This window comes from Erinaceus europaeus, chromosome 1, assembly GCF_950295315.1.
Source record: "Erinaceus europaeus chromosome 1, mEriEur2.1, whole genome shotgun sequence".
Classification (NCBI taxonomy): domain Eukaryota; kingdom Metazoa; phylum Chordata; class Mammalia; order Eulipotyphla; family Erinaceidae; genus Erinaceus; species Erinaceus europaeus.
The window spans coordinates 131,086,734-131,114,004 of NC_080162.1; the positions used below are offsets into that span (position 1 = coordinate 131,086,734).

The 27,271-nt window shown below is 34.4% G+C and overlaps 1 protein-coding gene across 1 annotated transcript in view; it reads left to right on the forward strand.

Annotated features, from left to right (window-relative positions):
- The window catches only part of CSMD3 (CUB and Sushi multiple domains 3), a 1,712,448-nt gene that overhangs the window by 567,914 nt on the left and 1,117,263 nt on the right, over positions 1–27,271 (forward strand). Inside the window, exons 8-9 of the mRNA XM_060195764.1 lie at positions 16,667–16,744; positions 25,338–25,425. Coding sequence (XP_060051747.1) covers positions 16,667–16,744; positions 25,338–25,425 — 166 coding nt within the window. The remainder of the gene's footprint in view (positions 1–16,666; positions 16,745–25,337; positions 25,426–27,271) is intronic.

Sequence of the window (27,271 nt, forward strand, 5' to 3'; positions counted from 1 at the left end):
GGGGACTAGGTGATGGCACACCTGGTTGAGCGCACATGTTACAGTGCACGAGGACAGGGGTTGGAGCCCCCTGTCCCCACCTGCAGAAGGAAAGCTTTGCAAGTGGTGAAGCAGGGCTGCAGGTGTCTCTCTTTCTCTCTCCCGCTCTGTCTCCCCTACCGTCTCGATTTCTGACTGTCTCTATACAATAAATAAAGCTAATTTAAAAAAAAAGAATGACATAGTTGAAGATATTTCTTTTGACTTTTACTAGGGAAAAAAAAGCAGATGAGAGAATAATGATTGCATTTCCAAATTAAATTTTAAACAATTTATGTTTCACCCAACATAATATAAATTTGAATTTTTTACCATAATGATATGTTGAAGTGAATTTTGCTTTTAAAGATAATACCAAATAACATTGAGCTATATAACATTTAGATCCCTTCACTTTTTACATTTCTCTGGAAGACTGATAGATGGAGGCAAGAATAATGAAAAAAAGCATGAAAAATTGATAGTCAACTAAAATAGCTCAATGTTTCAATAATTGAGTCTCATTTTCAGTACCTGTTGAAATCACATTAGCCTCCCTGAAACTTTTTGAGAACAACTGATGTGTTGATCTTCATGCTTATTAGATAAATATCTCATAGGAGAATTTATGAATTTTAAAATATTATATAGATACATATGATTCTTGTAAGGTATTTGCTTTCATTTATAATGCTAAATGTAATCAATTTGATATTGACAAATACATATATAATATTAATTAGATGAGTGTGCCTCCTATGATTATTGTCTGTTATATGTGTGATCAGTATCTTGATCAATATAATTTTTATTTTTCTCTATTTTCCTGGATCTTTCTTAATTACCTTATTTTTTGGAAAATAGTGTTTACTGTAAGTAGATACAATTAATAAATATATGTCCAGAAACATACCAATTATTATTTAAACATAATTATTTGATGAATATCCCCATTCCCTGCCTGTTTCATTATCAATTTCTCCATATATGTGAAATTGTCAAAAAGTATCATTGCTATCAGTAAATGTATATTTGCATTTCTATTTCCTTTTCTTTTTTTAAGATTTTATTTATTAATGTGAAAGGAGGAGATAGAGAGAGAGAGAGAGAGAGAGAGAGAGAAGGAACCAGACATGACTCTGGTACAGGTGCTGTCAAGGATTGAACTCAGGACATCATGCTTGAGAGAGTCTAGTGACTTAGCCACTGTGCCACCTCCCAGACCACACACACACACACACACACACACATATATATATTTTTTCTTATTGCAGAAAATTGCTTTCATGGTGAGAGAATAGAATAAGTAAATTAGAATTTATTCAAAAAGAAGTTTGCGTACTCTTCAAATCTGTGAGTTTAAAAACAAGATCAAGATGGTAGTTTATACTTCATATTCCACGCTCTCATTTTTATAGTCTCAGCATGCATGGGAAAATTATAAGATTATGTACTATACTGACTAAAGTGAGTTTTATCTTTATAAATTAGAAATGGATATAGATGTATTTGTGCTGCCTTCTCCAAATGGTCATCAGATCTGATTATTTTATCTGCAGATGAGACAGTCACAATACATTTTCTATTTGTGACTTTAAAATATTTTCTGTCTATCAATGAATTGAAGGGGCTAGACTTTTCTATTTGTACTCAAAACTGATTACAAGGAAGGTTCCTCTGCCTTTTGGATATGAAGGAATGGTCCAATGTTAGAAACATTTTTATCTTGTTCAAAATTATTTCAGGGTATTTTCATCCACTTTTGCAATGAGATATTTTCCTTGCATATAGATTTCTAGAGCATATGGTTGCCCTGCTGTGCACAGAGTGAAATCACACAATTAAACTTTATAGTTTTAATATGAGCAGAAACTTCATATATGGCAGAACAGCATGGTGTTAAATTTGGGGTTCACTATATAGGATATTATTTTCTTCAGATTTAGATCATGTTTATTCGACATCTGATTTTATTGTTTTATAGTGCTGACATTAAATTTTCCTTAGTTAATTCTTTCGATATTTCATCATGATAGTAAACATGATGAAAATAACACGTACTTTTAGATTAATTACGTCAAGATAAAAATTAAATTTTTTCTAAAGTTTACAAACTTTCCTGAACCTCCAAATGAATATAGTCAAAGATGGTTGCATGCGTGCACACACACACACACACACACACACACACACACAACTTGACTAAATGAATTACATCTTCTAGTTGACTTTTCCAGCATCCTGTTAATGCATATGTTTGTGCTTTTCAAATAGGTACTAATTGGCTTCAAGTAGTTGGGTATACTTGACAATATCAATCAGTCTTTGCTCAATGTTAATTTAATGAAGATACTTATATTTCACATTATAGTAAAATATGCTAAAAGTAACACATTGTTGATTAATTCTTAAAGAGCATAAGTGAGACTAATACATAATAACCTGATCTATTTGTGACTTTCAGATTAACTTAGGAGTTTGGGTTGAATAGATGGAATGCTATTATTCAGAGGCAGGTGAAGACACAGCTCCCAGGATTTGATACCTTATGATCATATTGATAAACATTTTTGCTAACACTTGTATGACTTTAGGTAACCTATTTAATTATTCCCATTTTCAAATGTGTAGAAAGAAAGTAAATAATGCTTGTTGAATAGATATTTTTGAAGTAAGTAGAAGAAATGAATTTTTATTCAAGCACAAATAAAGCTCTCAGTCTTTCAAAGAAACAAAGTTGAAAACCTTCAAGCCTATACTTGTAGTAGTCAATGCTCTGTTTATTGCTTAGAGTAGATATAACTGGAACCAAACACTGAACTTCTATTGATTATCATTTAGTATATTTCACTCTTTGGAACTTGGGGTTAGTGACTGTGTACTTTGCCCCTGCACGTGGGCAGGTGGGCAGGTGAGCAGGGGGACAGGTGGGCAGGTGGACAGGTGGACAGGTACACTGGTGGATAGGTGGGCAATGAGAGCTTGAGTCTCAGTCCTTCCACGCTGTACTGTGTACTTAACTAGGTGAGCCACCACCTGGCCACCAGACCTGTCTTTTTCTAAGTACCATCTTCTATCACCTGGGTTATGCCAGTCTCCAGTTCTTTCATATATTATTGCAATGGTTTCCTCAATGGCTTTCTTGCTTCTTCATTTGTACCTATGGTTTGTCAACCAGCCACACAGGAGCTAGAGTGACCTTTACAAGGTATAAGCCACATGTCACTGTTCTGAGCAGACTCTCCTACTGCCTGTCTTGTACAGAGCCCAATACAACGTACTTGCCATACTTTGAATAGATATTTTGTAATTATGTGAGAGTAGGGCAAAAAATATATGTACTTGAGACAACAATCATTAAATGATATTACCTAATTTTTTAGTCTTTATAAGAATAACACATATTTTAGTTATGTAAAAGTCTCATAAGAAACACATTTCATAAATCACATAGGCAACATATGTAGGAAATAGTTATAACAGAGATTTCAATGTCTTAGGGAGGGGCCCAGTCATTGTTACACACAGTTCAGCTCAGAAATATCATGAGCTAGGAACTGAATAGCCGCTCTCACACCCTACTTGCAGGGGAGAAGCTTCACAAGTGTTGGATCAGCCTGCCTGTAGGGGTATCTATCGTTCCACTACCTCCCCATCTCGACCTATTTCTCTATGCTTCTAATATAATTTAAAACAAACAATAACAACAAAAAAAGGAAAATGTCATCTCGGGTGGTGGATTTGTCTTGTAGGCATTGAGCCATAGTGATGACCCTCACAACAATAAAATAAGTAAATAAATATATGTCTTAAGTAGTTAACTTACCCATAAAATATAATTTAACAAAATATTAGAGAGTTATGTGAATAATGTATGTATCCAGCTAGATTTAACACTATTCACATTGTTCTTATATATATGTTATTCAAGTTAAATTTTAACATTTGATTCATCTCAGGTTTCTATTAAGAACCCCATGCGTTTTTTTTTCTCCACATTTTATCCTTACTGCAGGTGGTCTGCCTAACTTCTTTCCCCCCTACTTATGCTTGTAAGTTATATATGCCTCTTGAGGAAATGGTTGCTAGAGAAAAGACATAGGTATAGCTGTGTAGTTTAAATTTTCAAAACATTTGCTAGAGACAAGTGGCCACCTGTAGAATGGTGAGCGGTGACTGCTCATCTTTCTTGATTTTGAATTTGGCTTTTATTATTATAGAGGAATGTTGTCTCACAAGGCTGCTGTTGGCTCCGAGGTATAACTTTATATCTCATCTGGCCCAGATAGGTACTAGCCTTTCTCACCCACCTCTGAAGTACCTTTTCCCGCCAGTGTAGAGCTTTTCACAGAGACAAATGAAGAAATGTTTAATACAGTATCTGAAATAATAAGTCTCTCTTTTTTTTCTTTTGCAAATCAAAGTCCATTGGGAAACTGTGGAAATTGGGCTAGTTAAAGGAAAGTTTATTTACCAAGAGTTATTTATTAAATTAGTAGATTTAGAAAACCTTAAGGTATCCTGATATTAAATGAGTGAACATGGAAAACCAGCACACTATCTTGTTACTCTATAGGATTTAATTCGACTATCAGTATCCCCAAACCTTTGTGGTGAGGTGAAGGAGATGCCTACAGAGAGAAAGATATAACATACTGACATAAAAGGACTAATGATCTTCAGTCAAAGGTCCCTTCTTTAACAACTCTAATATAATGGTGAGGGCATTGCAGAATAAACCATATCTTCCTTTCCCCTTTCACTCAGCCTCCTGCTGGAATTCTGCAGGGATAAGAGAGTCTATTAATATAGTCTAGTAGATTGAAATGTTCATGCAAATTACCTGAGGGGATGTTGTTGAACAATACATTCTAATTCAATATATTGGGAAATGGAACTTGATTTTTTAAATTAATTTTTTAATATTTATTTATTTTCCCTTTTGTTGTCCTTGTTTTTTTATTGTTGTTGTAGTTATTAATGTCGTTGTTGGATAGGACAGAGAGAAATCGAGAGAGGAGGGGAAGACAGGGGGAGAGAAAGATAGACACCTGCAGACCTGCTTCACTGCTTGTGAAGCGACCCCCCTGCAGGTGGGGAGCCAGGGGCTTGAACCGGGATCCTTATGCCAGACCTTGTGCTTTGCGCCACATGTGGTTAGCCCGCTGCGCTACCAACCGACTCCCTGATTTTTTTTTTAAATCAAGCTCCCAGGGATGCCAGTAATGCCACAACTTTTATAGCAGTAAAAAAAAATAATAAGTACTGAAGAGATCCTTCTGTACAAAGAACAAGTGAGCATATGGATATGGAATAGCAGTTGAACAATACAGAACATAGATGGTTTGTGCAGAGTGCTTTTCTGCCTTAAATAGCCATCAACTTGACCTCTTATAGTTGCATTAAATGCAAATATAATAACTCACTTACAGTCTTTTAAAACAGATAACCTTCTGGTGAAGAACTTGAATTAAATATAATAAACTGGAAGCAGACAGATAAAGTGAAATCTTACTTACTAACTAAAGTCATGGTATTTTTAAGTTAAAGTTGTATTGTACTAAGGAAATTTACAGTGGTAAAATATATACCACAGACTTTAATGACTTTCACTAAAGTACTGTCATTCATGAGACTGATGCAATCTCATAGTAAAAATAAATAAATAAATAAATAAATAATGTGTAAATAATTGTTGATAGTGAACATACAATAAGTGACAAATTTTATTTTTTTATTTTTTACATTATATTGTATAATGAAATTATCAATAATGAAATGAATTGTTTAAAAAGAGAACAAATTTTAAAAAACAAAATAAATATTTTTCTTTCAAAAGTATATATCAAAAAGGGGGCCTAAGGAAAATAATAAATTTGCATCTAACTATTTTACTGTAAAACTAAAGATAATAAGAAATTTCAGTTGAAGCTGTTAGGATTACAAATTTTAATTTTAGATGGTTTTAAAAGTGTTAAACATTTGTTAACCATACTAATGGTAACTCTTTCCATATGGTGACTTTTATTTTGCCAATTATAAAAAAATCCCTAAAGGGGATATAAAAATTCCACTTTCTCTAGAATCCTGACATTTTACATTATACCATAACAGTGAGACCTGTTACACCAAGCACTGTGAATGCATCTGGTAATATCTACATAAGTGTTATGGATTTCTGAAATTGTTCCATTTCTGTGAGTGGTGGAACTTATATACAAACTTTAATGTAATGGTCCAGTAGTTAGTTGAAAATGTTCAATTATTATTTTCAACTATGTCTCTTAAATAAAAAAATAAATAACAAGGTTATTTGATCTACAAAGTCTCTGAAAATTAACAAATTGGATGAAAAATATTACATTTTTCCTTTTTATACTTGTCATTCTGTTCTGTTTTCCCATTTAAAAAGAAAGTTTTCACATATTTCTAAGCTTAATGTATTTGAAAACTAATATTTCATGATTTAGCATTTAAGTTCTTGGCTATTCTTATTAGAAGGTGGAGAAATTGTAGCATCAGGATCTACTTTTATAAAAATAAAGCGGTTCTATTTTGAGATACCTTAAAATATGCTTGACATTTATACATATGTCCATAAAATCTAATATGTTTTGTACATTTAAGTATTTTCTACAGTATTACTAAACTTGCTATTTTGATAAGATTTTATAGACTTCTAGCTTTTGTAGAAAAACCTAAGGAAATCAGTTTGTATTCTAGTCTTAAAATAGCTCACATTGTTCAAATATAGCATAAGCAATATAGTTTTTTGTAAATAGCTGGTAATAACAATAAAAATAATTAACCATATTTACCACACTCTTCTTATACTTTCTTAGATTTTATAGTATAACCTAAGCTTAGAGGTATACTCTATAACTGAATTTGCTTTCAACTAAAATTGAGCATTGCATAAATTCCAAATTTATCTGTTCTATACACAAGAGCACTAGTCACAATTGATTAATATAACACAGGCAAAATTAGGAATTTCAAAAATTCGAGTGTCTTATCCATACTACCTAACTGTCTTGATTTTTACAAGGCCGATGTAATTGTATTTTTAAGGAATTATAATACTGAGTATAAATTATTCCTTCCTAATTATTTTTGGTTCAATTTCATTACATTAGAAGACAGTTTTATATTTTGTAAATTCCTAATATGGAAAACAATGAATATTTTGGTACCTTTGAATATACATGTTTTGTGCCACTATTTTTCTACCAAATGGTGACCAGTAGTATATCTCTTCATATATATTTTTTAATATTTATTTATTTATTCATTCCCTTTTGTTTCCCTTGCTGTTTTATTGTTGTAGTTATTATTTTTGTTGTTATTGATGTTGCTGTTGCTGGACAGGACAGAGAGAAATAGCGAGAGGAGCAGAAGACAGAGAGAGGAAGAGAAAGATAGACACCTCCAGACCTGCTTCACCACCTGTGAAGCGATCCTCCTGCAGGTGGGGAGCCAAGGACTCAAACATGGATCTTTATGCTGGTTCTTGCGCTTTACAACACCTGCGCTTACCTGCTGCGTTACTGCCCAACTCCCTTATCTCTTCATATATTTTATCTTCTTTAATTATCACATCATTTGGACTGCATCATTTCTACAAAGATTTCTTAGCTACTCACTTATTATGTTGACGAATGTCTTTTATACTTTATTATATAAACCATAAACAAAATATAATTACAACATACCTCTAGTCATTAAAATATATAGAGACACATTTCTAAAACAATTTTCCTTTGAAAGTAGTTTCTAGTAGTAATCTTTACATGGAATATGATAAAGGATGTCACAGAAATACTGTCTAGTTTCTATTCTGACAGTTTTAAGAATGATATGGAAGGAGTGATTAGCTGTCTCAAAAAAAAAGTTTCTTGAAATATTTCACTTTGTCAGAGTAGGTTGTAGAGAAATGCATTCAAGTTTAGTATATTACATATCACCACTAATAAACAAATGAAGGAATAAAAGTTATTCTCTAAACACAGCTCAATGATTTTATAACAACTGAATACTTTTCGGTTTTTTGTTTATATTTATTTTCCCTTTTATTGTCCTTGTTGTTGAACATTGTTGTGGTTATTGATGCCGCTGTTGTTGGATAGGACAGAGAGAAATGGAGAGAGGAGGGGAAGGCAGAGAGGGGAAGAGAAAGATAGACACCTGCAGGCCTACTTCACCGCTTATGAAGTAACTGTCTGGCGAGCCAGGGCTCGAACCAAGGTCCTTCCAGCTGGTCCTTGAGCTTTGCGCCACCTGCGCTTAACCCGCAGCGCCACCGCCCGACTCCCAACTGAATATGTTTTAACCTTTACTATAGACGTGAGAATTCTGGTTACATACTTTTTCTTTCTATCTTGGTAGTCTGAATTCTATACCTAAAAGGCTAAGTAAGGCTCAATGAACAAAGCTCCCAGAAGTTAACAGAGTAGTTAAACATTTCCCCTGTTTCATATACTAGAACTCATATCTACTAACTCCCAGTGCAGTGAGATTAAATTCCACAAATAATACTGTGAATTGTAGTGAAATTTTGACTTGTAATGAAAGTCCTCACCTGTAGTTGTGAATGTACATTTTAGCACCATCTACATTTATCTACTGCCAATTGTTAGAGGTATTGTAGTCTCTGAGTCAACTATAAATTCATTTACTAGACACAAAAGAAAAGTGATTGTCTTATTTAGTGAGTCTAAAGATAATTACATTAAAATAGGAACTAATATAGAGGATAAAATAATTGCATTACTGTACCATAGAAAATTAAAATAAACAAATGCAAATAAAATATAGATTACTTTCTTAAATGATTTTTCCCTTTGAAAGGGATTCTCATAATCTGATTTAATTTGTTGCTTGATATAGTTGTTGCCACTTGTAAGTTAAGCTATTGTCAAAATGCTATATATTTCAAACAATAAGATAATTAAGGTTGAATACTGTATTCATTTCACCTTTATTGTTGGATTTAAAAAATAAAAATAAATATGAAAGGGATTTGATGGTGTAAATTTTACTGTAAACCTTTACTGTAAATTTTACTGTAAACAGTAAATTATTCTGTAGTTCTACAAAAGTCCCATACAAATCCAAGGGAATTATTTTTTTCAGTGAAAAAATATTTTTCTGGGGCTTGGTGTTGGTACACCTCTCTGAGTGCACATGTTACAATGCACAAGGACCCAGGTTCAAGCCCCTGGTCCCTACCTGCAGGGGGAAAGCAGGGTTGCAGGTGTCTGTGTCTCTCTGTCGGTTAGTCAGTCAGTCTGTCTGTCTGTCTATCTATCTATCTACCTGTCATCTATCTATCTACCTATCTATCTATCTATCTATCATCTCCCCCTTCCCTCTCAATTTCTGGATGTTTCTATCCAAAAACTAAATAAAGATAATAATAAATTTTTTTTAAATATTTAAAAAAGAAAAATACTTTTATTATTACCCCTTAGTAATATACACAGAAATTAGAAGAATTAAACTTTTGTTGCCCTTGTTATTTTATTGTTGTAGTTATTGATGTCGTCGTTGTTGGATTGGACAGAGAGAAGTGGAGAGAGGAGGGGAAGACAGAGAGGGGGAGAGAAAGACAGACACCTGTAGACCTGCTTCACCACCTGTGAAGCGACTCCCCTGCAGGTGGGGAGATGGGGCCTTGAACTGGGATCCTTATGCTGGTCCTTGTGATGTGGATATGATTTAACATTATATAATGAATAATTTGACCTCATAAGACAGGATATTTTTGCAAATGATTTTGAAGCTCAGTGATTGATAGAGGTCCACTTAAAATGTTTTTTTTTTCAAATCTCAAACTGATTTTTTAATTTCCATTTTTTCCCTTTTGTTGCCCTTGTTTTTCATTGTGGTTGTTGTTATTATTGTTAATGTTATTGATAACATTATGTTATTGATAATGTTGTCATTGTTAGATAGGACAGAGAGAAATGGAGAGAGAAGGGGAAGACAGGGGGAGAGAAAGAGAGACACTTGCAGACCTGCTTCATCGCCTGTGAAGCGACCCTCCCGGCAGGTGGGGAGCTGGGGGCTCGAACCGGGATCCTTACGCCAGTCCTTATACTTTGAGCCAAGTGTACTTAACCCACTGCTCTACCGCCAGACTCCCTAAGTTCCATTTTTGATACCCTTGTAAAATGATCAGTTTTTTTTAAACGTTATTTTAATTTATTTTATTTTAGTAGTTGTTCCCAGAGCTTCACTGATCCAAGATGACTTCTTTCATTATTTTTTTAAACTATCTTTATTGGATAGAGACATCCATAAATCTAGAAGGTAGGGGAAAACTGAGAGGGAGAGAGAAAGAGAGACACCTGCAGCACCAAGTCGCCACTCACAAAGCTTCCCCCCTGCAAGGCTTCTTTAAAGAGGATGATGAGGCGAGATAGAGAAACATATAACAATACTGCAATTTCCTTCAGTGCTTTGGGAACCAGGCTCAGACCTGGGTCACAGAGGTAGCAAGGCAAGCACATTCTCCACATGAGCTTTTTTTTTTCACTTGGATCAGTTTTCTGCTGTGAAAGTTTAAGTACTAACAATAAATCTACCATGACTTAACCTATTTTTCTCACTAATACTACCTTTTCAGTTTAAAATAATGATTATGTAGCATAAAGTGACATGCCAACTAATTCACTGAATGTGTTGATGTTTGGTACAAAAGCACTTTCTAGATACACATGCATGTATGCATGATTAATCACCATACATGTAATTATAATCATAGTTTCAAGCTCTTTATGCTGATTGTCATGTAAATCAGATGCGGTTTAAATAACTTGAATCATTTTTGTGTTTCTAGTCTATGTTAGTATTCTAGTAGTTGAAGATAATGAGATACTCATTTGGAAAATGATATAGTGAAGGTCCCCTGTAGTTTTTTTCAAATTACTTCAAATGAAGATTACAGAAACAAAGCAGTTCTGTAGTAGCTAAGATTTACAATGAAACAAAGATGAAGTTTGTTTATAGTTTATTATTTATTTTTCTTTGCTGCACATTCTTCACTATGGACTGACTTTTTCAGATAGAGATAGAGACAGAGGGGAAAGAGAGAGTACTGAGCTAAACTGCTCATAACAACAAATTGAGCTATATTATTTGCCTGCCCAGTTTGAAGTTCTGTTGAGCTATCCACTCATCTCTGCTAGAACCCTCTAAAACTATAAAAAGTGTCCAACATGCTAAAAAAAATAACACATGACACACACAAAAATACAAAATATAGAAGTTGGGCGGTAGCACAGTAGGTTAAGTGCTTGTGGTGCAAACCGCAAGGACCTGCGTAAGGATCCCATTTCAAGCCCATTTCGAGCCCTCAGCTCCCCATCAGCAGTGGAGTCACTTCACAGGTGGTAAAGCAGGTCTGCAGGTGTCTATCTTTCCCCCTAACTTCTCCTCTCTCTATTTCTTTCTGTCCTATCCAACAACGACAACAACAGTAAAACAACAAGGGCAACAAAAGGGAATAAATATATAAAAAGTACAAAATAAATTTATCTGTTTTCTTTTTTGAAATTATTAATCTTATTATCATTATTTATTAGACAGAGACAGAGAGAAACTATGGTGAGAGAGGGAGACACTTGTAAACCTGCAGGAGGTGTCTAGGGGTTTGAACTCAGGTCTTTGCTTATTGTAACCTGTGCTCAACTGGTACACCACCAAATGGCTCCCAGAATTTAATGTTTTCTTTTTATTTTGTCAGAGTCTTTTAAAAATACATTTATAGGGAGTCGGGCGGTATTGCAGCAGGTTAAGCGCACATGGCCAAAAGGGCAAGGACTGGCTTAAGGATCCTGGTTCAAGCCCCCAGCTCCCCACCTGCGGAAGAAGTCGCTTCACAGGCGGTGAAGCAGGTCTACAGGTGTCTGTCTTTGTCTCCCCTTCTTTGCCTTCCCCTCCTCTCTGTATTTCTCTCTGTCCTATCTAGCAACAATGATGACATCAACAACAACAATAATAACTACAACAACATTAAAAAAAAACAAGGACAACACAAGGGGAAATAAATAAAATATTTATTATTAGATAGAGACAGAAATTGAGAGGGCAAGGGGAAAATAGAGAGGGAGACAGAGACACCTGCAGCCCTGCTACACTATCTGTGAAGCTTCTCCCCTACAGGTGGGGCCCAGGGGATTGAACATGGGTCCTTGTGCACTATAGTGTGTGCACATAACCAGGTGTACCACTGACTGGTCCCTGCATTTAATGTTTTCTAAACATTAAAAACATCTAAACATTAGTACATAATTGTTTTTTGTATTTGAAATAGAATTGCATATAAAAGTTCTATATCATGAGCCTTTGTGTTTATCACTTTTCTCTTACTAATTTATGACATATAAAGAAAAATTGACTAAAATATCTTTAGTGGAATGATTCATAGTTCTTACTTGTTCATTTACTCATTTACACATCGAATAAAACTTGAACAAAACATCACTACTTACTTTCCACACTGCAGTGGAAGGTTTTGGAGCAAATAATGGTGTTATTTCTTAATATTTTTTTTTCTGTATCTCCCTCTCTCTATCTCTTTCCTTCACTCATTCAGAAGAGATGAGAGGAAGAGAGAAAACATAAACAAGACCATAGCACTGTAGCTTTCTTCTTTATGTTGGGGGACAATCTCAAGCTTGGGTCACACATGACAAAGCACACTATCCAAAGTGAACTGTTCCACTGGCTGTCAATATTTTTAACCTATATAAAAGATAATATTTTAGTTTATCTTATACTAAAATAATTATCAATGTTTAACACCTAAATTCACTTGCTAAAATGTCAGACTAACATTATGTTTTGTGATGCGATAAGCATTCATTACTTGGCAGCTCTCAGAATTTTAATGTTTAAACATGTCATATAAAATTTAATAAATGTGATACATTTTTGCACTTAGTGCAGGCTTTTGCAGTTGATACTTGCTATGCTCATCCTTTTATTTATTAAGAAATATGCAGTTTTCACTATTTAAACTATAAAGTTAAAAAATAAATAAACTATAAAGTTATCCATCGTACACTTACTGGTTAACATACTTTTTTTTTTTTAGTCAGAGCACTACTCAACTCTGCCTTATGGCAGTGTGGGGGATTGAACCTAGAGAGTCTCAGGCAGGAAAGTTTCTTTGTATAACCATTATGCTATACCCCCACCCATGGTTTACATACTTTAAAATATTTTTACATTGAAACTTTATTTTTTTCATCCATTTTTAATTCCTTTTAATTATTGCAGCTTTATAATGGGTATTTCCTTAGTTCTCTATATTGTCCATTTTATTTATTATAAACTTTCAAAATACATATTTTGCTTACAATTTAAGTTGAAAACTCATTGTAAATATATATAAATTTAGATCCAGAAAACCATTTTATTTATTTTTTTTTTGACAGAGGTGATACTTTCTTAGCTGAACGCTCTTCCTGAACTCACTCAAATAAATAATGTAATTTGGAATAAGGTATAAGCATAGCCCTTATATGTACACATAGGCACTGCTCGTGTAGTTTTCAACATTGTGTTTAACAACAAACCTGTGAACTCTTTGGCCCAGTGTTTTCTTTCTATATTTCTTTGGGTTATAATCATCTAGTTTGTGTGTCTTCTTTTCTTTAAGCAGTCCATATTTGTATTAAAAATACCATAAAACTATATTTACAGTCACTTGTAAAGGCTGAAGGTGAAATCTTATTATACAGAGAAAATTTGGTCTAGAACTTTAGCTTTTACTTCAAATTGTGACAAAGAAAGTCTAGATTCACACCTCAAAAATACAAAATGAAAATTTTATTTCAAAAGAGCTTGATGGCAGCAAGAACACTCCCAACTGTTAAAGATATATATTCAGAAAATTTAGACCCTTTAAGATGAATTAATATTGGGTTTATTTTGAGGGGTAGAGTACAGGAGGAAGTTACAACATAAACATTGATGGAAAGAGATGTAGTCATTTTTTCCCTGTAAATGAAGGGTTGCAAATTGTCTCAAAACTATAAATAGAAAGAGCAGCCAGCTTCATATTCATATGTTTAAAAAGGAGTCTGAGATTAAAGAAAAAGGAAAGAGTCGATTTTGTTGTTTAACTTCACATAATGATTGATAAGAATCCAGTCTATTACATCTGGCTCCACGTTTTTTTTTTCTTTTAGTTTTATACATAATACATCTGGGTAGCTCATAACTGGTTTCCAGTATAGCATCAAACTGTTTCTCTTCCTTTTTACTTTTGAAGGCATTAACAAGAAAAGCAGTTTAAAATATTTCAGAACCAATAAAATTTACTTAGTTTGAAATGCTTGTGAATTCCAAATTGTAATTCGAAATTAGTGAAAGAGTCAATATTTCCGACTGATTTTGAGAACAATGTCTGAGGGGCCAGTTGGTGGTGCACCTGATTGAGTGCACACATTACAGTTTGCAAGCACCCAGGTTCAAGCCCCTTGATCCCACCAACATAGGGGAAGTTTCACAAGAGGTAAAGCAATGCCTCCGGTGTCTCTCTGTCTGTCTCCCTCTCTATCTCCCCTCCTTTCTCAGTTTCTCTCTGTCTCTTCCAAAATAAATAAATGTTTTAATGAAAAGAATAAAATCTGATATTTTAGTCTATCATTTTTACATCTAGACCAGATAATATGTGTTATGTAAACCATAAAATAAAATTAGTAAGTCAGACATATATTTTCAATACTTCTTTATGTTTATTTTCTAAAGTGATTGGGTAGTAGTACACCTTATAGAATGAACAGGGCCCAATGCCTTAGGACCAGGTTTAAGCCCCTGCTCCCTTTCTGTAGGAGAGAACATTAGAACAGTGCTACAAGTGTTTCTTTCTTTCTCTCTCTTCCTCTCTTTATTTTGTCTCTACTAAAAAAAAAGAAACAGAAAGAAAGAGAAGATAATTCGCTCATATTGTCATCTCATTAGATCAGATTGAATAGCATTTTTAAAATATTTAACTTACTTATTACTGGATAGTGACAGATATATAGATCGATAGATAGATATACTACATCTGGAGCCCTTCTTCACCATTTGTGGTGAAGCTTTCCCCTACAGATGTCGCACACTGTAATATGTGTACTTAACCAGGGGTGCCATCGCTTGGCCCTGAACAACATTTTTTTAGTTGGGTTCTAATAAAATAAAGTTTGTGTTTGTCTGTTTGCTTGTTTCATTTTTTCTAATATTTTATAACAAGAGGACTACTTATCTCTGGCATATGGTAGTAGAGGATAAGAGGACTACTTATCTCTGGCATATGGTAGTACTGGGAACTAAAACTGGGCCCTCTGAGCCTTAGGTATGAAAGTATGTTGGGCGAAACACAACGCTAGCTTTCTGGTCCTTATGTGATCTCTCTTGTTGGTGTTAAAGCGTTGTAGAAAATATTCTTTAGATTTATTGTCAGTGATTTTTGAACAGTTTCAAGGCAATTTTAACTAATCACATATTTACTTTCTATCATCCAAATTATTTTCCAGAAAGTTTTTTTTTAATTTTTAAGTTTTCAACTATACCACTGAATTGTACTTATCTTTTTTAGATCAGTTCTCATTTATATTTATTTTAATATAGCACACAAAAATTTTCAGTATCATTATATAAAAATAGCAATATATATTAGAGAAATTCCATATCATTGCAATTTATTTTTATATGTTATTGAATATAAATTGACATCAAAATGCAGAAAAAAAGCAATGATTAGAGGCCAGGTGGTGGCACACCTGGTTAAGCACACACATTACAGTGTGCAAGGACCCGGATTCATGCCCATGGCCAGGGGCAAAGCTTCCCAAGTGGTGAAACAGGGCTGCAGGTGTCTCTCAGTCTCTCCCCTCTCAATTTCTCTGTCTCTATCCAATAATAAATAAATCATAAATACATTTTTAAAAGCAGTGATTATTAGTGGAAATAATACATTCAGTGTTTATTCTCTTTCCAGTAATGCTGTTACTTTAAACACCTGTTCTAATATTTCAGTTAGATCAAATTACCTAAAAAGGGGACTGGGTGGCGTTGCAGGTAGTTGAGTGCACCTGCTACAAAGCACAAGGACCCAGGTCTGAGCCCCGGGTCTCCACCTGTAGGAGAAAAGCTTTGCAAGTGGTAAAGCAGTGTTACAGGTGCCTCTCTATCATCTATCACCCAATTCTCGTTCGATTTCTGGCTATTTCTATCCAATAAATAAAGATAATTTGATAATTAAAAATACCTAAAATGCATTTAAATTATGTTTATTATTTTTACCACTTCTGTAGTCTCATTTTATTTTTTCTAGAATAAGCTATTCCTTACAAATTTATAAATCATAGAACTGGGCAGTATAAAAATATATTACGTGTATATGTAGGTCTCTCCCTATAAAAGTTACTTTTATATTGCATGATATATTACTGCTTAATAATTTTATTGCTATATTTTCTTTTTTTTTCTTTTTCATTTTTTTCTTTCCTTTTCTTTACTGGGTACTTCTTATCAGGCTTAGCATAGATTTTTTTTTAACTTGCATAATTCCATGCTAACAAAATTTGTTAACTTGAATTTCATTTGAAAAATGTATTTCCTGATACATGTTTTTGTTTGTTTTCTTAACTAGTGAAAAAGGCCATAGATTTTAAATCTAGAGGATTTAAATTGTTTCCAGGGAAAGACAACAGCAACAAATTTTCTATCTGTGAGTGTACTCCTTTTTTTGTTACTTTCTCTAGTGCAAGAGTGAAGTCTGTGGTGTGTGTTGTTCGTGTGTACTTTTATAAAACTATTTGTGTATTTACCAATTAACTGCATTAATACCTATATAACGTGCATGATGATTTTTCAATATTTCTTATATTTTAGTGTGTATTGAATTGATTGATTAATGTGAACACCTCATTTCAGATAGCTTAAGCTAAAAATATATACCAGGTATCAAAGTGAAAATATAATCATCTGGAAGACAAGATTGAATGGTAATAAGAAACTTTTTATTAGTTTACTTGGACTTTCTTTAAATTTTGCGACTTTAATTTTAAATAATCTGATGAAATCAAATTTTATTATTTCTTTAATGCAAGTAATAATAATTAGAATAAATCAGAAAAAGCATTTAGCTGAGAAAATAGAATAGTTATGCAAAGAGAGACTTAAAAAAAAATCTTTCATGCCCGAGGCTCAGAGGGCCCAGTTTCAATCCCCAGAACCACCACAAACCACAACTGAACAATGCTCTGGTCAGTAAAGGAAAAAAGAAAAAAGATATTAGCTTGCATGTTTATTCACTTGTATGTCTCATAGTGCATGGCTCCGATTGTGTATTTTGACAGTTATTAATAAGCAGTCAGGTATGTAAAGTGTCAAACTTTTAAAATGTGAACTTAGGATTTTGTTATATTTACAGATACTTTAACAGACATGGCAATTTTTTGAACTTAACACCACTGATTAAATTAGTTTCTCTGTATGGGAACAAAATTATTTTGACAATCTTTTGTATCTTAATAATCTAATAATTTTCATAGCATCCTTTTTGAAACATTGCCCTAATGGACATAAACATAGTTTCCATTGCTTTTTTGAAAGGATTATGAGGGTGTAAAAGAAAAAAAAGAAACTTTAGATCAGCAGCACATAAGGGGGGGGGGGAACTACTTAAAATACTTACAGATAATTTGACTTTAAATTATCAGGAAAATTAATATGAGATTTGAAACGATAATCAAAATAAAAAGGTAGTAGTTTGCTTTACTATTTTTTTACCTCTTTCTGTTGTCACTGGTCCATCCCTGCCCCAGTTGACTTTTTTTGTTGCTTTATTGTTTTTTTGTTTGTTTTCAGGTAGAGAGAGTGAGGGGTGGGTATGGGGAAGAAACCATAGCACTGCAGCCTCCTCCAGTACAGTGAGTCCAGGCTTAAGCATGGGTCACACGCATGGCAAAACAGAAGCCCCATCCAGTTGATCAATTCTACTAAGCCCTTTCCCTCATTTCGCATGCAGTGCCAGAGAATGAACCCAGGTTCTCACAAAGGCACAATTTCATTTCTGAAAAGCCCTCCTTCGTTTAATTTTAATTTTAGGAAGGGGTTCATCAGAGAGGAGAGAGACCAACACAGAGAGAAGACAGATAACACTAGTATCCCTAAGTTGTCTCTATACCATTCATGGTTACCTAACTGTAGCAGTGGGGGTTGGGGAGTGGGGAGTTTAACACCAATGAGAGAGCTATCTCCTGAAACCATAGTCGTTTTCATTTGTTACTGCATTTTATGGGGGACCAGGTGGTGACACACCTGATTATGCATACTAAGCACAAGGACAAGTGCAAGGATCTTGGTTCAAGCCTTCTGCTTCGTACCTGCAGGAGGGTTGCTTCACAAGCAGGGAAGCAAGTCTGTGGGTGTCTATCTTTCTGTCTCGCCCCCTCCTCTCTCAACTTCTATCTCTCCTATCAAAAAAAAAAAAAAAAATGGCCACAGGAGCAGTGGATTTGTAGTGTAGGCACCGAGCCCCAGAGATAACCCAGGAGGCAAATAAAAAAAAAAGATAAATTGAAAAAAGCTGTTTATAAAAATATAAACAAACCACTTCAGTCAAAGGAAATTAGGCCATTTTTATTCACAAAATAGTAAGTCAACAATATACTGTAATTTCTCTCGAATACTTAGTAACTAATTTTAAATTATGTTCACAATAGTTTTAACAGAGAATTATTTTCATTTCTTTTGTATCAGTTATTAACAGAGGACAAAATACTTTCAATGGAAGGGACGGTTAATCTGACATTTGCTTTTGAAATAAAACATAGGTACACCTGTGTTCTTTAAAATACAGAAAATTTTACAACTGAAGCTGACAATTAATAAAAAAGCAGAGTAACAAAGCACAAGGACCCTGGAAAGGATCTCAGTTCCAGCCCCCAGCTACCCACCTTCAGGGGAGTCCCTTCACAGGTGATAAAGCAGGTCTGCAGGGGTCTATCTTTCTCTCCTCTGTCTTCCCCTCCTCTCTCCATTTCTCTCTGTCTGATAAAACGACGACATCAATAACAACAACAATAATAACTACAACAATAAAAAGCCACAGGACAACAAAAGGGGATAAATAAATAAATATGTAAAATGAAAACCAGAATGAGCATAAAATCCATACTTTTCCAAAGCATGTTTTCCCATAATAGAACCTTTAAAGTTTAATTTTAAAAAAATAAACAAGAGATGTAGCAATTGCCAGGAGTTTCCATGGGACACATTTGGTTGTCTAAGTAACTCTTCTTGCTCTTTGTCAAGAACAAAAAGCAGATTCATAAAATTCTTATAGAAAAAGAAACAGAGCGTGGAAACATTTTTAACATATTTTAAAATGTTGAACTTAATGAATGAGTAGATGTGCTAATATTTCCTCCATCATCATCTAAAGTACTAAGGTAGGATCTTTAAGAAGCAATGAGATTTACAGTTTTTTTTCCTGTCTTCTTCGAGTCCATATGTCATCCATACATATTATACATTCATCCCACAAGAGGTATGCCATTTGATTCTCCAGTGGTAACAGAATAGACTAAGGAGATAACAGAGTGGCTAATAAATACTCAATTGACTAAATATTAGTACTGTGGGGAGTCTAAATGAGTTAGAAGTACTACTCTGTGTTTTGAAGTGTGATAGGATAGGATAGTAGAGCCATGACTTTAAAGTTTAGAATAAGGCTTGAAAGTATTGTATTTTAAAGGTAGAATAAATTTTAGATGCAAACATGACAGGTCTAAAGCAGGTAACAGTGTGATTGCATGTATGTGACAATGTGAGATGAGCTTTTGTCAGAATTTAGTTTTGCTTTTAGAGTAAATGATGCATGGTATAAAACTGTATGATTCCAAAAACCTGCTTATAAACACATTCTATTGAGTTGTGAGAAAAGTTATGATACTTTTTCCTGACATTTTTCTATGCAAAAATGTGTCATGACTTTTTTAATTAACCTGTAATTTGTACTTAAGAATAAAGGGCAGTAAGAGAAAAATACAAGGTGAAATGTATACAGGGTGTGGTGTGTTACACCAAATCAAATGATCTTGGGGAAGGAATGGGATGGGATGGGGTGAAGGGATATTGGGGTTTAATGAGGGAGGGGGGCCCTAGGTCAGGGAAGCAAATGTTCCCAGGACACTTGTCAAAGGAGATGAGAGGTTGCACCTGTATATTTAAGTTTTTACTGGGAGTCGGGCTGTAGCGCAGCGGGTTAAGCGCAGGTGGCGCAAAGCGCAAGGACCGGCATAAGGATCCCGGTTCGAACCCCAGCTCCCCACCTGCAGGGGAGTCGCTTCACAGGCGGTGAAGCAGGTCTGCAGGTGTCTGTCTTTCTCTCCTCCTCTCTGTCTTCCCCTCCTCTCTCCATTTCTCTCTGTCCTATCCAACAACAACAACAACAATAATAACTACAACAATAAAAAACAACAAGGGTAACAAAAAGGGAATAAATAAATAAAATAAATATAAAAAAAAAGTTTTTACTGTAAATAATTAACCCCCTAATAAAAAGAGGGAGAAATAAAAACACTTTGGGGATCTGGGTAGTGAAAAATCAAGTTGATCACACACATTACCATGTCATGGACCAAAATTCAAGTCCCAGTCCCCACCTGCAGTTGGGAAAGCTTCACATGAGACCAAGCAGGGTTGCAAATGCTCTCAAAACTCTCTCTCTCTCTCTCTCTCTCTCTCTCTGTTGCAAATGGCCTTTCTCTTTCTCTCTCCTCTCTTTCTCCTATCCTCCTCCTACTTCCCTTTCAATTTCTCTATGCTTTTTCCAAATAACTAAATAAATACAATTAAATAAAAAATATAGTTTGAAGTTAGGTAATTTTTATTATGTTTTACTGTACAGTATATAGTACTATAAATTAGTTTCTGTAATATATATAAATATACAGCAAAGTATATACAATACATTTGTAAATATACAGCTAGTATATACAATACATTTGATTTGTAGAATTCTATAAATTCTGTCCTCAGTTATTGCACTAATTTAAGACAAACTGATTCACATTGAACTAAAAATAATAAGTCTTTAAGATCAAAGTGAGAAGAACATTTCTTTAAGTGAACTATATAAGAGAGCAATATAGGGAGTCCGGCAGTAGCGCAACAGGTTAAGCGCACGTGGCACAAAGCACAAGGAACAGCATAAGTATCCTGGTTCAAGCCCCAGGCTCCCCACCTGCAGGGGAGTCACTTCACAGGTGGTGAAGCAGGTCTGCAGGTGTCTGTCTCTCCCTCTCTGTATTCCCCTCCTCTCTCCATTTCTCTCTATCCTGTCCAACAACAATAACAATAAACAACAAGGGCAACAAAAGGGAATCAATATTTTTAAAAGAAAAAGAAAAAAATTAAAAAGGAGCAATATATAATGTGATTAAACTTATAAAAATCAGTCATGCTCATATAACAATAAGTTATTCAAACAAAGCAAAGTAAAAGATAGTGTAACTGATCAATTTATGTAATTAAAAGTAACTGAATACTCCCACATCAATAGGTATGGGGAATTTTTCTATATCTCCTTATTAGAGAAATATTACACACTAGAATTTCCTTAAAATACATAAATTTTTAATATATAAATAATATTAAACACAAGGACAAATTTCCTGTTACTTTTATATGATAAATTACCTTCATTGCAGATATGAAAAGATATTTTTTGAAAAAATAAATCTGGGCAACATCAGCAGTTAAAAACATAGCAACTGTGTTTAAATCAAAGTGATGAAGCTATATATATTATCTTTGTTTTAACAAAAGCTGTTTTGAATTTTATTTAGTGTTTATATTGCTGAGTTTTCTGGACAGGCAGGTTTCAGTGATCAAGGAAGCAGAGTGGAATTTTTAAAATCAGTTTGCCAAGGGTTAAGTCAGGATGATGCCAACAATTAGCAATATAACTCTGAACACTTTTAAACTATTGTATGTCTTACGTTCCTCACTGGCAGGAAGCATATAATAATAGTAGGTACCATCATTATTGTTGTGAATACTAATTGAGTTGATATTTTCAAGGAGCAGCAACACTTCCTGATGCATTAGTATATAGTTCATTCCCATGTAGCTATTAATTACTAAAGTTCGTATTTTCTCAGACTACTTTTTAAAGGCAAGTAGAAAAAGATTATTTATTATTTTTTATTTTATAATGTCTTTATAGACTATCTTATACTTCTGTAATATTAGTCATATACTGTATCAAAATAAAGAAGTAAAACTAAACTGTGAAATTTCTTTCTTTCTTTCTTTCTTTTTTTTTTTTTTTTTTTTGGCCTCCAGGGAGCAGACTCAGTGCCTACACCATGAATCCACTGCTCCTGGAGGCCATTTCCCCCCCCCCTTTCGTTGCCCTGTTGTAGCCTTGTTGTGGTTATTATTGTTATTGTTGATGTTAATCATTGTTGGATAGAACAGAGAGAAATGGAAAGAGGAGGGGAAGACGGGGAGAGAAAGACAGACACCTGCAGACCTGCTTCACTGCCTGTAAAGCAACTCCCCTGCAGCTGGGGAGCCGGGGACTTGAACCGGGACTCTTATGCCCGTCCTTGTGCTTTGCGCCACAAGTTTAACCCGCTGCGTTACGGCCCGACCACTGTGAAATTTCTTTAAGGATATTTTATTTTATTTTATTTTATTTTATTTTTTATTTTGGATAGAGACAGAGAAAAAAGGTGAAAAGAAAGGGAGGGACAGAGATGAGGAACACCTGAAACACTGCTTCACTGCTTCTAAGGCTTCCCCACCTGCAGAAGTGGACTGGGAGCTTGAAAGCTGATCCATAAGCCTGGTAACATATGTGTTCTGTGTGCACCATCACCTGCCTCCCTTCTTAAAAATCTTAATCCTTTGTTAGAAGGTAAATTTTTCATTAAAAAATTACGGATAGTACAGCTTTTTTCAAAAACCATTTACAGACCCAAAAAGAGTCTGCTTCCAACAGAAAAGTTTCACCATGAAAAATAATCACTATGGGTGGGTCAGGTGGTAGAGCAGCAGGTTAAGTGTACATGGTGCAAAGTACAAGGACCAGCATAAGAATCCTGATTCCAACCCCTAGCTCCCCACCTTGCAGGGTGTAGCTTCACAGGTCTGCAGGTGTCTATCTCCCCCCCACCCCCTTTCTTCCCCTCCTCTCTCTCAATTTCTCTCTGTTCTATCCAACAACAGCAGTGACCATAATAATAATGATGACGACAACAACAAGGGCAACAAAATGGGAAAATGGCCTCCAGGAACAGTGGATTTGTAGTGAAGGCACTGAGCCCCAGCAATAGCCCTGGAGACAATAATAATAATTATGGAATGCAAACTTGTATATCTAATTGAGAAATTACAACTTCACCACAGCCATGATTTTTAGAGGATTAGTTAGAGCATAATCATGCAAGGATTATATTGTTATCTAAAAATTCCATTTGAAGGGCCAGGTGGTGGTGCACCTGATTGAGTGTATGTAGTAGTACAATGTGCAAGGACCCAAGTTCAAGCCCGCGGTCCCCCCCTGCAGGAGCAAAGCTTTAGGAGTGGTGAAGCAGGACTGCAGGTGTCTGTCTGTCTCTCCCTCTATCATTCCCCTCCCTCTTGATTTCTGGCTGTCTCTATCCAATAAATAAAGATAATAATAAATTTAAAATATATAAATAAAAATTCATTTGAACATATTGGCCAACTTGAAGTAAATTTTGCATGGATCTACTGGTTGTTCATATTAACTTTGCACTATACAAGTTAAAGTTTACCTCCAACTAGTTAAATCCCTAGGAGGTTGCCTGCTTTTTCATGTATGCAAAGGAGGTTCCAGCCTGGTGCTCTAACTGCCCTGGGGGATGTATCTCTGCTGTGATATCTTTCCATCTTCCCCTCTGTCTGTCTTCAAAAATCAGCCTGGCTTTGGCTTTTGAAGCCAGGGATTGTCCACCACCACCAACAACAAGAGAATATTTGAAATAAAATAAAACAAAATAAACAAGATATACCAGGGTCTGCTTTGAAATAATCACAGTAAACATCTAGAGAAGGGTGGGCATCTTCATTCCTTATAGCTCCACAATGATTTTAGTCCAGAGTATTGAATAGAACCATTGCAAGGACTGTACATGCCTTCATTTTTTTTCAGATATTATCATTTTTTCTTAAAATGAGCAGAAAAGTTGACTAGAGCAAAATAATAGAAGTTGTTCTACAGTTCAACATAAAGTTTAATTTATTCATCAATACCATTCATATGTTTCATAACTCTCTGGTTTAATAAACTTCCCATTTAAAAATATATTGGGTATTAAGCTATTCATTGTGACCACATTCACTGAAAATATTAAAGGATTCTTCCAGCAATGCTTTGTTCTGAAGAAACTGCTGGAAAAAATGTATACTGGCTAAGAAAAAACAAACAAAAAAATTAAAAAGTGAAAAGATAAAGTCTTAGCATTTTGGTTCTTAGCATTTTATAGTTCAGTGGCATGCTTGATAATTTGCACCAGGGGGTTATGTTAACATTGACAGGTTAAATTCTTTTGTTATATACCTAACAAGAAATGACAATGGCTTACTTTTTCCATAAGATCTTATGTTTCCATTGCAAATTTAGACGTAACAAATAACCAAATAGATATCTGTGCTTACAATAATTAATGAAATTTCTGGCACTGACATCCAGAGAATGCATTTCCAGAGGATTCATAGTTTGATAATAATTAAAAATAAAATGTTTGGGAGTCGGCAGTTGCGCAGCAGGTTAAGTGCACATGGAGTGAAGTGCAAGGACCAGCATACGGATCTGGATTTAAGGCCCAGGGCTCCCCACATACAGAGGAGTCACTTCACAAGTGGTGAAGCAGGTCTGCATGTGTCTATCTATCTCTCCCCCTCTCTGTCTTCCCCTCCTCTCTCCATTTCTCTCTATCCTATCTAACAATAAGGACATCAATAACAACAATAATAATAACTACAACAATAAAAAACAAGGGCAACAAAAGGGAAAATAAGTAAGAAATATATAGTGTTAACTATTGATGTGCTCATAGTCAGAACAGTGTATTATTAAATATAAATATCAATAGTATTATATATTGAAATATTTAAATCATTTCTGTCTTCCATATTGTTCCACAATTAGGTTTAACTGCATTTAAATAATAGTTTTAACATTAACATAAATTATTTGTATAAATGTTTCAATTAATATCTATGATTTTCTAGTCATATATATGCTTTGATTCTCTTTTTCCTTTATTCTGACCCCACAGTAAATGAGGGAGGTATTAAAACAGCTTCCAATTTGTGTCCAGACCCAGGAGAACCTGAAAATGGAAAAAGACTTGGATCAGATTTTAGGTAATGCTTTCATTATTTATTTTTAATTTGTATTTAATTTTAACTATTTTTAAGTTTTATTTAAAAAAATAACTATTATTTGAATGTTAAAACTGTTAGGTACTGTTTATGTGTTATTTATCCTAACATTTCATTATTTTCACATGGACAAGTAGCATGCAAACTGTGGACTCTTTTGTACTTAAGAGCTTGGTTTTGTATCATATAATGCATGGCATATATCATATTACTTGGATTTGTTAAAAACCAGAGCTTAAATTCAAATTCTACTGCATGTTAGTTGTCTGACTTGGAATTAAAATTTTAATCATGGTTACTTGAACTTCATTTTTGGTCAACAAAAGTCAAATGTACTATCTTTGTGAGGTTTTGATGAAATTTAATGAGTTATAAATGGTAAGTATTTGCCAGTCAGTGCAATATTACATAAAATGTTCTATAACTATTCTATATGTATTTTGGAAGTAAATATAACTTAGATATGTTTACCATCATCTTGAAAATTAGTGTCTGTGATATTAATTTGATAATTGCATTTACTAATAAGCCAAACAATATGTATAGCATACAGAAGTTATCATTGATTTATGTAGCAATGTTTTAAAAACATTTGGGGGGGTACAGGTCCAAGAAGGATGACAGTGGATACTTAGTTAGCAGGGGAGATACCATAATCACAAAAACATTTTGTTTTTTTAACCCACACCATTTTACAAATAAAAGACAAAAATGCTATAAAAAAGTAAATGGTCATTTAATTGACATTCATATATGTTGGTATTAAAACTTATTAATGATATGTATTGTATATTTAATTATTTGATAATTATAATTACACCTATAACACATAAAATTTGCAATCCTGAATGTTAATATTGCTAGTGTAAAAGGAAATGGTACTAAAATAAAATATTTATGAAAAGAAAAAATAGTTCTTAAAATACAAATAAATAAAAATTATATTCTCATGTTTTCCTCTCCTCTCTTTTCCTTTTTCTTTTTCTTTTCCTTATTATTATTTTTTTTTTTTACCAGAGCACTACTCTGGTTTATGGTGATACAGGGGACTGAAACTGGGGCTTTAGAACCTCAGGCCTGAGGGTCTCTTTGCATAACTGTTATGCTATCTACCCTCACCTTCCTCATGCTTTTTAATTTATCTCCGTCTTATCAAGAATTGAGAGGTAGGGCTTGGGGGGGGGGGGTAAATAGCATTATGGTTATGCAAAGAGACTCTCAAGCCTGAGGTTCCCAAATCCCAAGTTCACTGAGCAGTGCTCTGGTAAAAAAAAAAAAAAAAAATTGAGATATAAAAGAAAAGAAAATAAATACTGTTGGGAGTATGGATTTCTCATGCAGTTACTAAACTCCAACATTAATCCATACTCCCAAGGAGGGGAGGGAAGGAGAGGGGAGAAGAGGGGAGAGGAGAGGAGAAGAAAGGAAAAGAAGGGAGATGAGGGGAGAGGCAAGGGAGGAGGTGAGGAGAGGAGAGAAGAGGAAAGGGAGAGGAGGGGAGGGGAGGGAAAGGGAGCAGAGGGGGAGGCATGGGAAAATTTGTTAATAGTGCAGTAGTTCTATGGGTATTTCTCCTCTCTTTCCCTTTCTGACTTTTTTTATTCCCTTTTGTTGCCTTTGGTGTTTTATTGTTGTAGTTATTATTGTTGTTATTATTAATGTCATGCTCAGATAGGGAAGACAGAGAGGGGAAGACAAAGTAGACAACCTGCAGACCTTCTTTACTACCTGTGAAGCAACTGCCCAGCAGGTCGGGAGCCTGGGGCTCCAAGGGTCCTTATGCTGGTCCTTTCGCTTTGTGCCAAGTGCTCTTTTTTTTTTTAATTTA